Genomic DNA, 13414 nt, shown 5'->3' on the forward strand with positions numbered 1-13414 from the left:
GGCATGTACTTCGATAGCCTTTTACCCACATGCCTCAGAAATGGAATTAGATTTTAGTACACATAAGTATGTATTTCGTGGTTACTTTGGTGACCACGCTGCTTTTCACTATTGTACACGCCTACCCTACTGCTGTTCAAAGAACGTTAGTGTGAATTATCCCTCCCGACGCATGTCGTTTGCCATTAAAATATCGTCGAAGTTGTGCCCTTTGTTTAATGTAGCGTGAGCGGTTTAAATCGAAGGAGAACTCATCTTTCAGAAATATTGGCAAAAGAAAGAATGTACATAGATGAAGGTGGTTTCCTCTTACAATCGACAAGAAAAAAAAAAAAAGGAGGCAAATTTTCTAATTTTGTCAACCTTACACGGGCAACAAAGGCAGGGAGCATTGTTTCAGACTTTTCTTTTCTCGCGGAGACAATTTCGCCGGTCGAAAATTCGGACACCACATCAGGATCCGGCGCTTCACGACGAACATCGCACGTGCGTCGTCTCCGGAGCGGTCGAGCACTGGCAGTCTCCGCAGGACCGGTGCTATCGGTGAGTGGTTTACGGCGGCGTTATCTCCGGTACCCGGTGAGCTTCTGGCTGAGCAGGTACCGGTCTCTGCGGCCGTCGACAGCCTCTATGTATGACCGGCGCACGCGAAACATGCCGGTGTCGGCCTGGTAGAGCAGGGTGTCCAGGATCTCCTCATGGCTGATTGTCTTTGTTGGGAGGACCACCTAAACACATAAGTCGAGGAAAGAAAAGCGTTGGAGAACGATGAATACAAACTCGAAGATGCATGTTCAAAGGGCTCTCACTGCGAATGCAAGTCCTTCTTTGCTCTCAATCTCTCCCGCTGACAACTAAGTAATCGCATCTCTTTCGCAATGGCTGAACTATTTGTTTTTCTGGGGTAGGGGGTAACACTAATGGCACTTTACAGTTGGCTAGCAAAAAAAAAAAAAAAAAAAAAAAAAAACTCTCAGGCGCTTATTTTGGTCTCGGCAGCACACGAGAGCTGCCGAGACCAAAGGTACCAAGGTACCAAACCTACAAAGGTACCAAATCTACAAAGGTACGAAACTAGAAACTTGAAGTTAGAATCTTATTTTTAACAGCCTGGCTAATGTTTGCTGGGACACACGGCATACGTTGGCGCAGCTCCAGAGCTCAGCGTGCGAGCATGGACCGTTTCCAAACCACACTGTGTAGAAAATGGAAACACAGCGATAAACTTCTGTTGATCATAATTTTCGCGCGATTTAATTTCCGGCGACGCTACCAAAAGAGTCAAGTTACAAGGCTATTAACTAAACAAGAAAACAAAGCTTGGTGAGTTGGAATATGTTCACGATGTAGCAGCGCAAAAAGGACGAAAAAGAATGGATTATTAACCAAAACAATACGAACAACACACACCTGCGGCACAAGACGGTACAATTATGTGCAATTTTGGACAGTGCACGCAGCACGCACACATCCTCAGAGCCACAACTACCTTAGCTCTGCACATGTGTCATAAACTGTGTACAGTGTAAGCATTTTGTAACTGCCTCACTAAAAACCAACAAACAAATACTTCTGTTTTTACTTTTTTGACTTTGTTGCCGACATTGCCAGATCTGATAATATATATGATATAAAAATAAATGATATCTCATCATCAAGTTTTTTAGCACGTAGTTTTTGCTGTGCCTGAGCTTTAGGTTGAGTTTAAACTGGCTTTTCGGGCACACCGAGGCTCATGTATGTAAATTCTAACTTCGCAAGTTTTCAAACGACAAAATAACTCAACATTGTGCTTCTTAGAGGCCCGTGCAATCATGCATAGCAAGTCCTAATTATTACTGGCAAGCTTTTTTGTTCTTCTTGTATTTCATTGAAATTGTAATTTCCAATTCTTTCTTCATTAATGAAATAAACTAGTGGAAACATTTGATACTTACATTTAATACTTACTTTTATCAACTCTTGTGGTGGTATGAGGTAAAGCTTCAAGTCTCGAGTTAACCGGTTCATGGTGCACTGAAGTTCTCTGGGGTCTGGAAAAAAAATGAATAAATATTTATTAATTTAGGTCACCTGGACTTCATCAAGGTGCGCTCAGAGCATGGTACATGAGCGTTTTTGTATCTCACTCTCATGGGAATGGGGTCAACGCGGCTGAGAATTGAACCAGTGACCTGATTCTCGGAAACAGAAAATCATGTCCACTGAGCCACCGCCGTATATATGTAATAATTGCCCATGAAGATAACGGTGGGTACAGCATTTTGTGGGACAAACTTACACATTGTAGGTTTCGCAGTAGAGAGTTCGACGGAATGGTCAGGTAAAATTATTGTTAGGAAAGAAAGCTCTTCTTTCTGGAGTTTTACGTGCCAAAACCAGTTCTGATTATGGGGTAGGTCGTAGTGGAGGGCTCCGGATTAATTTTGACCACCTGGGCTTCTTGAACGTGCACTACAACGCAAGCACACGGGCATTCTTGCATTTCGCCTCCATCGAAATGCGGCCGCCGTGGCCGGGATTCCATCTCGTGACCTCGTGCTCGGCAGCGCAGCGCCTTAGCCACTGAACCACCGCGGCAAGAAGGTTACTGACCACAGTCGGAAAGAAGGTTCGAAAAGTGACCACAGTCGAAACAAGTCGAAACGTCATTTTGTATAAGCTGTGGTGAGTGAGAGAGCTTCGTTCACAACATTAAAGGCATGTCGCACAGTCAAGAGTGCTATGACTCTCTTACTTCTGGCGTGCGTACCTGGTCGGTTGATGGTCTTTACGTGGTGCGTGGCCCAACGAAGCATGACTTCGAACTTTGTGACTTCGGGTATGTTGAGCTCGCGACCGATGATGGTCTGGAACATGGACTCGGACAGCTCGAGGAAGTCCTGGCCCGCGAACAGTGCCGATGCGCGCGTGTCGACGAACTGCAGTATCATGTTGACCAGCTCGGTGGCCGACGTGTAGCGCCAGTAGTAGTTCTCCAGCACGTTCAGCATGCCGCAGACCACCGATAGTCTCAGGTGCTGCTTGGCGTGGTGGAAGCAGGCCTGCATCAACTCCGGCAGGTCGTAGTGCTCGGCGGCGCAGATCAGGCCGGGAATGGACTCGCAGCTGAGCGGACACGAGCCGCAGTGCAGGTAGTCCACCAGCAGCTGGAACGTGTCGCTGTCGAACTCGATGATGTTGAACTGCGCTCACGGCGGAAGCAAGAAATCCCAGAAAACGAACAGGCCCGTAAGAACACGCCCGGTGGGAGCAAAAAAAGTAACAGAAAACGAACACGCCCGCAAGAACTCTCGTCGTGCGTTTGTTCTTTTGCTTTGATTTCTAGTCCATCACTTGAAGCGTACTTTATTTCGAAAGGAAAGCACTGTGTTCACACTCGGCGAGGCGCGGGCCGTCACTTGACGCTTTGTGCATATATGCCCTAACGTTGTTAGAAAAGCTCTGTGATGCACATAGCGATGGGGATGACGACAAAAAAAAAGAAAAAAAAAAGAGAGAGGCTTTGGCTGGACGTAATCATCGCGAAATGCTTTGGTTACACTTTAGTCAGCGGAAAAAAAAATTGAAACGCCCACGTCATGTTTCGACAGCGACAGAGCAAACGGAGCATAAGCTCAGCCGCGTAAAAGCTGGCGGAAAGCAAACAGAGGGAGGGGTTCTTACCTCGTGTTGACACAGCTTCGTCCTGTCCACCTTGTGAGCATCCGCGCAAACGCTCAGCGTTACTGTGGTCCCCGCCATCGCAGTGTTTTTCTCTTTCTCCTTCTCTTTGCCTGGAATAAGAAGAGCAGCTCTCAAAGGGACACGCCCGGTCGCGCCGTCGAACAACCGCGTGCTGCGTCGTCACAATGTATACACGAGGCAGTTAGTTTTCCCACCCGCAAGCATGCACTGGAGAGCAGGTGAGGCTTTCTATAGCAGAGCAAACTGAGTGAACTCGTTATGCGACGCAGCTAGCAGTCTTTCGTAGCGATATCGTTAGAACTTGGGCATATGTAAGCTTCTACGTGCCATAATTATAACTAGGAAATCTCGCAATAAATTCGATACTTTTGTCTCATTCTTCACTCGAGATTTGCAACGTCAAGAATTCTTAGGTGCTTACGTGGTGTCAGATTATGTGTGATTCCACCACATCGTCGACCGATGATGTATTCGAATAATTACTCTTACGTGCGGCCTCATAGTCTTTATCTGAAACTTTAATGGGACACAGACACCGCAGCAATATAAACGAACCACAATTAACTAATATTTCATTATTCTACATTTCTGAAGAAATGTACATTGCCTTTGAAGGCTCTCGCAGGAACCATTTAGTTGTGATCTCGCGTGCACAACTGGCAAGAGAAACAAACAAAAAAATACGTTAGCTGTCTAGCGCGCCAGCAAAAAGATGTCTGAAGCAAGAAGCGCTTCCTAAACCTGATATAATCAGACAAGACTCGCTCGTATATTGCCATTGAAGGTACGTTTACTAATCTACAACGGATCCAGAAGCAATAGCACATGCAGCACGTCGAGGATAATTGGCCGCTAGTTGGGTTAAATTACCAGTTCTTCACCACGAAGCAAGCAGTGCCAAGAGTACGGTTTCGATGACCTACGCTATCCGCTTCTCTATTTCTCCATACGATGACAGGACGATAAAAAATTAACCATGACTCCGGTATCCCACAGCGGGCGTCGAGAGACGATGTCGTGGGCCGTGCTTAAACAACTGTCCCGACTAGCGCCTTAATTCGCAGCATGATGAGCCGTTTGCTCAAAGTAAGTAGTCTGTGCATACGAGTGTCCAACCTTGCCCAGATCTTTGCCACCATATGGTCTGAAAGAAAGCCATCCCTTTCGCTCCCATATTCAGTTAAATTGCAGTTTTGTAGTTCTTGGAAAAGCTTTTTTTCCCCCGAGGACACCGAAGAATGCAACAACAAATTTCGACCCTTACATTTAACAGAGTGGGCGGATAATCAGGGTGCGCTTTGGCGCCGAGTAGTGATTCCAGCGAAATAGGGCAATTTTGCTTTGTATTTCAAATGCACGGCTCCATGTTTCGACGTGAGGAGGCATGGAAGGGCCTTTCATGCTTCAAGTAGAGAAGGTGCAGATGTGTCTGGTGAGGCTACGGAACTACGCAGGCAACTACGTCTCAGTGCCCAGTGGGTCATTCATACATGAAAGGTAGGAGAGGTTGAAGTGCAGGAGCGTGCTCCACCGAGACCATCGACAGCGCACCGATGTACTTATGGCGTCTCGAAGACGTTGTTGCAGCAGAGAGGTTTCCCTGCCATTTACGCAGGCGTAGTAGCAGAATGAATTTTGCATGCATCGCACCGTGTCAGCTCTCATCGTGGGATCTGTCCTGCCCTAGTAGTTTTTGATGTTTGTCGCTTGGGAGGCATTGACCTGCCGTAGTCATCATAGTGATCGCTTGTAAGAGCACCATTGAGTTGCACCGACACGGAGTTGCCCCGCCATTAGATCCAGGTCTGCCGATCAGCTGTGCATCAAATAATTGATTCTGATCAAGTTCTTATCTATGCCGTGGGTCGCTATAATTGGGTTCCACTGTGTGACATTCGCAGACTTGAACCGGACTCGTGCGTTTGTATTGCGTACTTTGGTATTCCGCGAAGTACAAATGATAGGCGCTGAAATTTTATCTGCACATACTAGCATTGAATTGCCTTGGGTGCAAACAGGTGCTACACTTCTGCTAACTTACCCTTTGTTTTGTGTGTGTGAACGTGGTATTTGACAAAGCAGAGACCTGTGCTCAAGATAAAACTCTTCCTAAGGACCTCAGTAAGAGTATGAAGAATCGTCGGAAATCGCTAACTATAAATCGTAACGTTAAAAAGTGAACATTCCTCTAACCGATGTAACTGGTAAATTTGGACCGGATAGAAAAGTTCTAAGCTATATCTTGATGAAAGTGAGTTGATTTGGTTCTGTACTCCAGTATGTTGTCAAGACGAAGCGTTCACGAGGACTGTATTCTTGATGAATACTCAACCGCGAATACTACGTACGTTTCTTGCATACGCAGCGGGACGTAACGCGTTTTGAACAAACACTTTTCAATAAGTACGACAACTTCTTGCCATAGATATAGAATATATAGGCTTTTCGATACGGTTGTTCTTCAAGACAACAACTTTATCATCACACAAGAAAAAAAATTCAATGGGCGGTGAACTACATTGCAGCATAGGTGATATTGCTGGTCAAATGCAAACCTGTTTCTTATACCTAATCTATGCTACACATCATGGCGCACTCGCAATCGCAGAACTCCCACAAGTAAAGAGACCATGCTTTATACGTTGACTTGGCCACTATAACGCTCTGTTTTTAGAATTGGGCATTATTTTTTCCTGGTAAAGAAATACGAGACGAAAGGGCAATTATTTCCTGGCACAGCTTCTTGAGTACTTGCATAATATTACTGTTGTACGGTCAACCGCACGTATAGTACACGTTACGAAAAGAACTACATAACCGCTCTTCACACGCTGTACTTTGGCGCTCTTAGAAATTTTTATAAACGCCAACGTATGTTTGCGAGGCTATGCTGCGATGTATTTTACTGCTCAGCAAATATGTTCGCGTGTGTGATTCTAAAGTTGTTGCCGTGAAGAACATCCTTATCGAAAAAGCCCATATATACGATATCCAATAATACTATATGTACATATGGGGATTCCAGATAAGAAACCTGTACGTTTCCATACATTATATAGGCCATGTCCCATATGACATATGGGAACATACGGGGTTTTATGAGATCCCTATATGTTCCTGTATTTCATATTAGGCCCATGTTATTTTTTAAAATACGGTATCCCAAATGATATATGGGAACGTACGGCTTTCTATAGACCATTTCATCGGCGAGGAGGAAATTAGCTTCAAACCAGCGTGCCTCACCGTTATCCTTCTCGGATTGGTATCTGCGGATCGCCGTTTCTCCTCGCGCCAGCTTGGAACTGTAGCGGTGTCATTGCGAATTAGTGCGATTTCAACGCGTTCCGTCAGTGATTGCTGCGATGTCAAATGACTCAAGGTCAACCGGCTACCACTGCACTGTATTTGGCTGCAAAACGTAACTTTCGGAAGCGTATATGTGATGTGCATCCTCAGCCGCGGCGACTCCATGGACTCCGTCGCTGCGGTTGCGGACAAGCAACGGCTTCGGATTGCCAGCATAAATAAAGGAATTGACGCCATCAGCTTCGTCGCGTGTATTCTCCGAAAATTTGTTTTCCAGTGACCGCACCTGCGACGAACTCAGCACCCATGATCAACCTGGGCTTAAGCGCCCATGTGCTCCCACGGGATTTTTGCATATGCGACATACGCTTTTCTTTGTTGGAATAAGAAGGCCTTTTCACGCAATCGAGACGTGTAGCAGAGCAAAAAGAAGAAAAAGTGCCTAAACTGGAACATTATTGGTTCTCAGCCTAATTTCACTTACACATACGAAATAAGTATCCGTAAATAATAATTCCTGGAAGTCAAACATGACTCATCGGCCGGTTCAAGCTTACAGCACTACGCCATGTGTTCCTCCGTCCAAACAAACAGCCGAATGGCAACCCCATTCGAACCTTTTAAGCAGATGAGAAGGGTTGGTCATCGACGGCGCCATATTTTACGACATAGCCTCACCTTTAGCAACTAACCAGCATCGTACCGATGTGCATAAGGTCGTCAGGCAACATGTTGCGCAATCAGCTTGGTGGCAGGAAGTCTACTCCTCCCACCATCATGTCACCGAAACAGCCGCGTCGTTATGAAAACCGCGCCGTTGCCGAATGCCAAGATTGAACGACGCCTCGACGTCAAGGCATGATCGAACGCTGAACCACCAGCCACGCCCGGTTGTCGAGGCTTTTTATTGCCGAGCCACACCTGTTCCACCGTCCCAGTGTCCATAGTTTGCGTCTGCGTGACTCGCTATTGACGTGCCTCGCTACAAGTTTGTGCATCATATGAAGCACCACATAACAACGCTGTAAGCGTGCGTCCAATTCATTTTACCTGCGTTGGTTGATGCATCTGATTTGTTGCCGAGTATTTCGTCGCTGTCCTACCGACGACGCACGTTGCTATGTTACAATGAGATCAACAAAGTGAATTTAATACAATCTATCGTTAAAAAGATTCAACAGATGTTCATCACGTAAGGAATGCCGAGAGTTAAAGAAAAAAATTCGTCGGCCCTTCCACTCCGTGAAGATGGTTCACCAGCAAAGCTGAAACGTGCGGCCCCGGTGTTTATCACTGGGTTAATCACGAGGGTTCATTAAAGTATTTCTCAATTATGAGGTTACACACACGTTCGGCTGCGACGGAGAGAACGACGTCACTGATGGTATGCCCGCAGTCCGCCGTTGTCGCTTTCGTTCCATGTCTCGAGTTTGCTCGGCGGCGTGGTTAGCAGAATTCGCCCGCCATTGCCGCTTGCGATTCCTCGAAATTAAATTGCTTCAAAATTAAATCTGTCTGCTACGCAAGACAATGAATGGCTCATACCCCCTTAAGCAATGGCTCATACCCCCGTAAACGCGGCGTCCCCATTACGACGACAGAAGAGAAGTAAAATTGTACGCTGAAATGATTAGCGGCAACGCAGCCAGCTGTGGAAGCAGACGACGACGATGAACGCGGGAGCAGTGGCACGAGCGCATGGCGAACACGAGCACGAGCCAACGGGCCAGCTGCGGAAGAAGGCGACGCTCGAGCCAATGCTGCTGATGATAGTTTCCTGTGCCCAGGCGATTTCGCCTAGACATATAAAGCTTCACTTAAAAAAATAACTTGAACAGAGTAAATCAAAAGTAGGCCTCACGCAGTTTTTGGAATTTTTTAATGAGCAGTCTCTGGACGTCCCGAATGGTCCTTTTATCGGCTGTCTGCATACAGGAGCTCTTATAGCTTGCTTTCATTCACTGTACGTGCGCACGTGGACACGAAGTTTCACATGCTTAGCGTTCACAGGAACAGCGTTAAGCCCTGTAGTTAGGCAAACAAAAGAAAACAATCGTAGCATTTGTTATCATGATCACCCACTTTACTAGAGGCATTTTTGATCAATAGAACTTCTTAGGCTTGTGCGCAGTGCGTACAGTGTGGCTCACTATAAAGGAAACACATGAGTGTATAGCGCATGCGATTTTTTCCATCTGACAAGTGCGGAAGTTCCTGGCTTTGCATCAGCCGACTTGTTGATAATGGCGCTGGCATCTTTTTAACTCCCATACAACGCGTTGACATGGCCTCAGCCAGCACTTGCAGTGGACTCGCACATTGGCACGTTTAAAAGTAGACAGTACTGTACATTGACCCTGCTGTAAACTGATAACGTCGCCAGTTTTTCGCCCACCAATTGACTTAGCTCCAAGAAATCAACCGCACGGATACTGCGTATTTGTGCCCATCGTGCCATACGTATAAACATGCACCCATATTTGCGCTGTCTCCCTGTTTACTCACGCAGTCTCAACTGCGGCGATTGCGCGTGGGATATCTAGTTTTGTCCCTTAACTCTATGACTGATGTATACGTTCCATCACAGTTGCTTTCTAATGTACTTGATCCTTAGCCTAACTCTACGTGGATGACATGTCAGAGTTTGCAGACATAACAATCTCGTAGCCGTCAAGCCTGCGAGACGCTCTACAGAATGTCTAAAGTTTCGAGTGTGTGGGAAAGGGCTGGTAAAAGCCTAGAGAGCGACGTTGGTGCGGAGGCTGAGGAGAACGATGGGGTGCAGTAAAAGGCCTTGGGTCGGAAAGAGCTCGGAACCAAAAAGAAGGGAAGCAGAAATTTAAGGAAAGAAATGGAGAAGGGTCGCGAGGTGAGAGAGAAAGAGAGCGAGTGTCTACAGAAGAGCGCCGTGTGCGGGTGTATGGAGACAGAGAATGAGAGAGTAATTGGGCCTTGGCACTTACAATTGCACTCACTCTGCCAGCGCTTGAGGCCCCCGATATCATCAGGTATTAAAGAGTCCTTACTGCTGCTGCGGGAACTCCAGCCCGTCCAGTTTCCGAGGCGGGAGAAGGCGCGAATCACCATCGGGCTGGACGGAGCGCTCTTGTTGCGCGGGCTCTCGTGGATGTCAGGCACCTGCGGCGGACGAAGCACGTGCACGTCACTTTGACGCATGCGTGGTGGTGCGTCTCCCGTCCGGGCACACTACACGGGACTGAACTTCCAGGTGCGTAAAACTGGCTCAGTTTGATGCATCATTAAACGGAAGGACATCCAGCAGTAAACACAGTACGGTGACGTAGCGGGAGACGACAGGGCTGTTGGAATTATCGATTGAAGCGAAACGTTTTACCCTTCCATGTAAACAAGAAATTCGTGCAGAGGAAAGGTGGAGGCACACTTCGTGAGTGGTGTTGTATAGGTCTCACATGCACTGTTTGTGGAGAGGTTACAGTGACAGTGACAAGAACTTTTATTGGTCCCGAGAAACTGGCCAGGGGGAGCCGAAGGCTCCCTCAGGTCAAGTCGGTGGCTCCGCCCACGATGGCACCGGGAGGCGAAATCCCGTTGCGATGTCGTGGGCCCTCTGGACTGCCTGGAGTTGGATGTGGTGGTGGTCGCTTCTTAGGAACTCCTCCCACTGTTCCTTTGTGGCAAGTATAGAGTTTTCTATGGCTGGGCACAGCCAGAGATGTGATCGAAAGAGCATGAATCGGCTCCGCATTTTGGGCCCGACTGCGGGAAGTGTGGGTCTATCCTGCTAAGGGACCGCGGAGTGGGGTACGTGCGGGTTTTTAACATTCTGAGCGTGCTAGCTTGTGTTTTATTTAGTTTTAGGTGAGGAGGAGAGAACCACCTCCTTTCCAAGCGGTAGTGTGAGACGATCTCGTGAAAGGTGCACAATGGGTCTTTCTGGATGCTAGCCTCGTTACGAGGAGGGCCGTTGACGGCTGCGCGGGTCGTGAAATCGCGCGCCAGCTGGTGAGCCCGTTCGTTGGGGTTGCAGCCGTGCGGTTGGATTGAGTCTCCCAGGTGGGCCGGGAACCATGAAATGTGGAAATATGCTTCCGTGCCAATTTGACCAAAATTAGTGAGCTTGTTGATCGCAATTCTATTCGCCCGTTTCGATACGCGCGCCGCCGAAAAGGACCTAACGGCTGTACGGGAATCTAAGAAGACAAAGAGGGGAGAATGTGCGCTGTCTATGGCCAGGGCGATAGCCGCGTCCTCCGCCTCGTGAGCAGAATTGGTGCGCACAGAGGCCGCATTCACCAGATTGCCTTTCGCATCCACTACCGATAGGGCGAACGCGTCTTCACTGTCGTATCTAGCGGCGTCTACGAATAGAGCGTGTCGTCCCTGTCGAGTGATCTGTTTGAGGATTGCCTGAGCTCTCGCGCGTCTTCTACCCTCATTGTGTACTGGGTGAATATTGCGCGGAATCGGTTACACGCCCTGGTATTTTACTTTTATTTTTTTGAACTGGCGGTTTACGTGCGCATGTGTGTGCGCGTGTTTGGGTATACGAAAACGCCTGGAGGCCTTGCTCGTTCTATATTTGTCCCGTAGCCTCACGCTTTGCTTGCAATATTTGGCATAAGGCGCCAGTGCGGACACAATGCGGACTGAGGTTAACACACGCAAGCTGCATTGCCCAAACGAGAGGAAGTTCATTCTGCCATTGTAAGTAAGGTTCCAGAGAGACAGCGTTTTTCGATTCTTTGGCTTTATTCTCGCGTTTGCAACAAGTGTGCGCAGCGTTTGCTTGTTCAAGTGGAAAGATGGGGAAACGTGCCTTCTGAGGAAGGGATAGTGAAAAGATGGCGAAACGTGCCTTCTGAGGAAGGGATAGTGCGAATAGTTTTGACTCACCTGAAGATAGTTGCTCGACTTTGGGCCCGATGGACTGACCACCTTGGAAGGGGTGTCAGCCGTTCCGGTCACGCCAAGGCCAAAGCCCGTACTGAATCCGTACAGCATCTCCAGAAATACGCTGTAAAATTTATGAGCGGCGTTGTACAGCCACACACCCTTTTGAAAAAAATGAGGGAGAACAACTGAATTGCTTTCAAGAGGCCATAGTGGCTGAACAAACATGCCCAGCATAAGTGTTCAGTGAGGCTAAAATATCAATCAATCAATCAATCAATCAATCAATCAATCAATCAATCAATCAATCAATCAATCAATCAATCAACCAGCCAATCAATCAAAATGAAAGCAGCGTTCTGACCGAGAAGAACAGAAGATAGTATGAAGGTTATTTTGGTATGGTTAGGCCTAGTTCAAGGGCAAAAAAAAAGACCCACAAACTACAAAAAAAGAGAACAGTGGCTTAGCTCGGCTATGCCAGGATATACGTAGCGTTAGCAAAGGTTCAGCTGATTGACGCCGCTTTGCTAGACGTTCGTCCCTTTGCTCCAGTGTCTCCGCAGCACGTTTAGCCTTCTTCTGTTCATTCCTCCTACGCTCAACCGCTAATTGCCAGGCAATTACTTATGGATCCAATGAGTCAAGCTTCTCCGTTCTTCTGCGCTGTTGAGCAGCATTTGCGCTCTCCTTCTCCATGGCTATACCACACTGGCAAACGCCAGTCAGAAGCGCAGCGGCTCCAGCGCAGTGTCAGACGGCGACTGCACAGCAAGCGCGCGCCGGCGCCAGTGCGTCTACCACGGCTACGACGTCACTCCTCTGGAATGCGCAGACCGGCGGCGGTGAGTCGCGCGCGGCGGCGGTGGAGTGCGTGAGAGGTGCCGGCTCCGGTGGCTCCGGTGCGCAAGCCGTGTGACATCACTGATCCTTGCGCATGCGCAGCACGGCTCTTGATGTGCCGCGCGAAACGGACTTGGCTAGGCCAGTGTAGCTGACGCTACAAAAGGAAACACTCCTGAGAGACTTTGACATAAAACAATTCGGTTCAGGTTACAACCTCTGCTTCGTTTTGGGCGACGATTACCACATAAGTGCCCTTATAAGTAGCTAATCAACCAGTATTTTCACTTTTCTAATTACATTCTACAACGAATGATCCGACATCGACAGCGCGACTCGTTAATGTTGTAGGACTCGTTTTCACAAAATTATTCGAGGGCAAAACCACGGCACATCCTCATACCGATAAGTAGTAGTGGTTTATTAAGGAAAAATGACAGACAATTACCAACTCGTCGGGCAGTAACCAATTGTTCCTACGAACACAGAAAAAAAAAGAACTTTGCTTTTTCCTACATAATCTTGAGCACATATGTATCGAGTAACGCCACACCAAATATAGTACAGGAGCGCAAATAAATATGTGGTCTCATCAGAGCACTGTTACTCATGACGCGTCGCAAATGTGATCAGCAGCTCTGACGAATAATGTTCTCGCGAATTGCGCGAACCTCTGAGCTTTTGGCGTGGCAGCGCATGTGGG

At 47.7% G+C, this 13414-nt stretch overlaps 1 protein-coding gene across 1 annotated transcript in view; it reads right to left on the minus strand.

Annotated features, from left to right (window-relative positions):
- Positions 1-378: 378 nt before the first annotated feature.
- The window catches only part of LOC119455668 (uncharacterized), a 141352-nt gene continuing 128316 nt past the window's right edge, over positions 379-13414 (minus strand). The window contains exons 12-17 of the mRNA XM_037717088.2: positions 11872-11992; positions 9960-10134; positions 3667-3776; positions 2753-3185; positions 1951-2033; positions 379-728 (exon numbers count right to left, since the gene is read on the minus strand). Coding sequence (XP_037573016.1) covers positions 564-728; positions 1951-2033; positions 2753-3185; positions 3667-3776; positions 9960-10134; positions 11872-11992 — 1087 coding nt within the window. The 3' untranslated portion in view covers positions 379-563. The remainder of the gene's footprint in view (positions 729-1950; positions 2034-2752; positions 3186-3666; positions 3777-9959; positions 10135-11871; positions 11993-13414) is intronic.

Source organism: Dermacentor silvarum, chromosome 6, assembly GCF_013339745.2.
Source record: "Dermacentor silvarum isolate Dsil-2018 chromosome 6, BIME_Dsil_1.4, whole genome shotgun sequence".
Lineage (NCBI taxonomy): Eukaryota > Metazoa > Arthropoda > Arachnida > Ixodida > Ixodidae > Dermacentor > Dermacentor silvarum.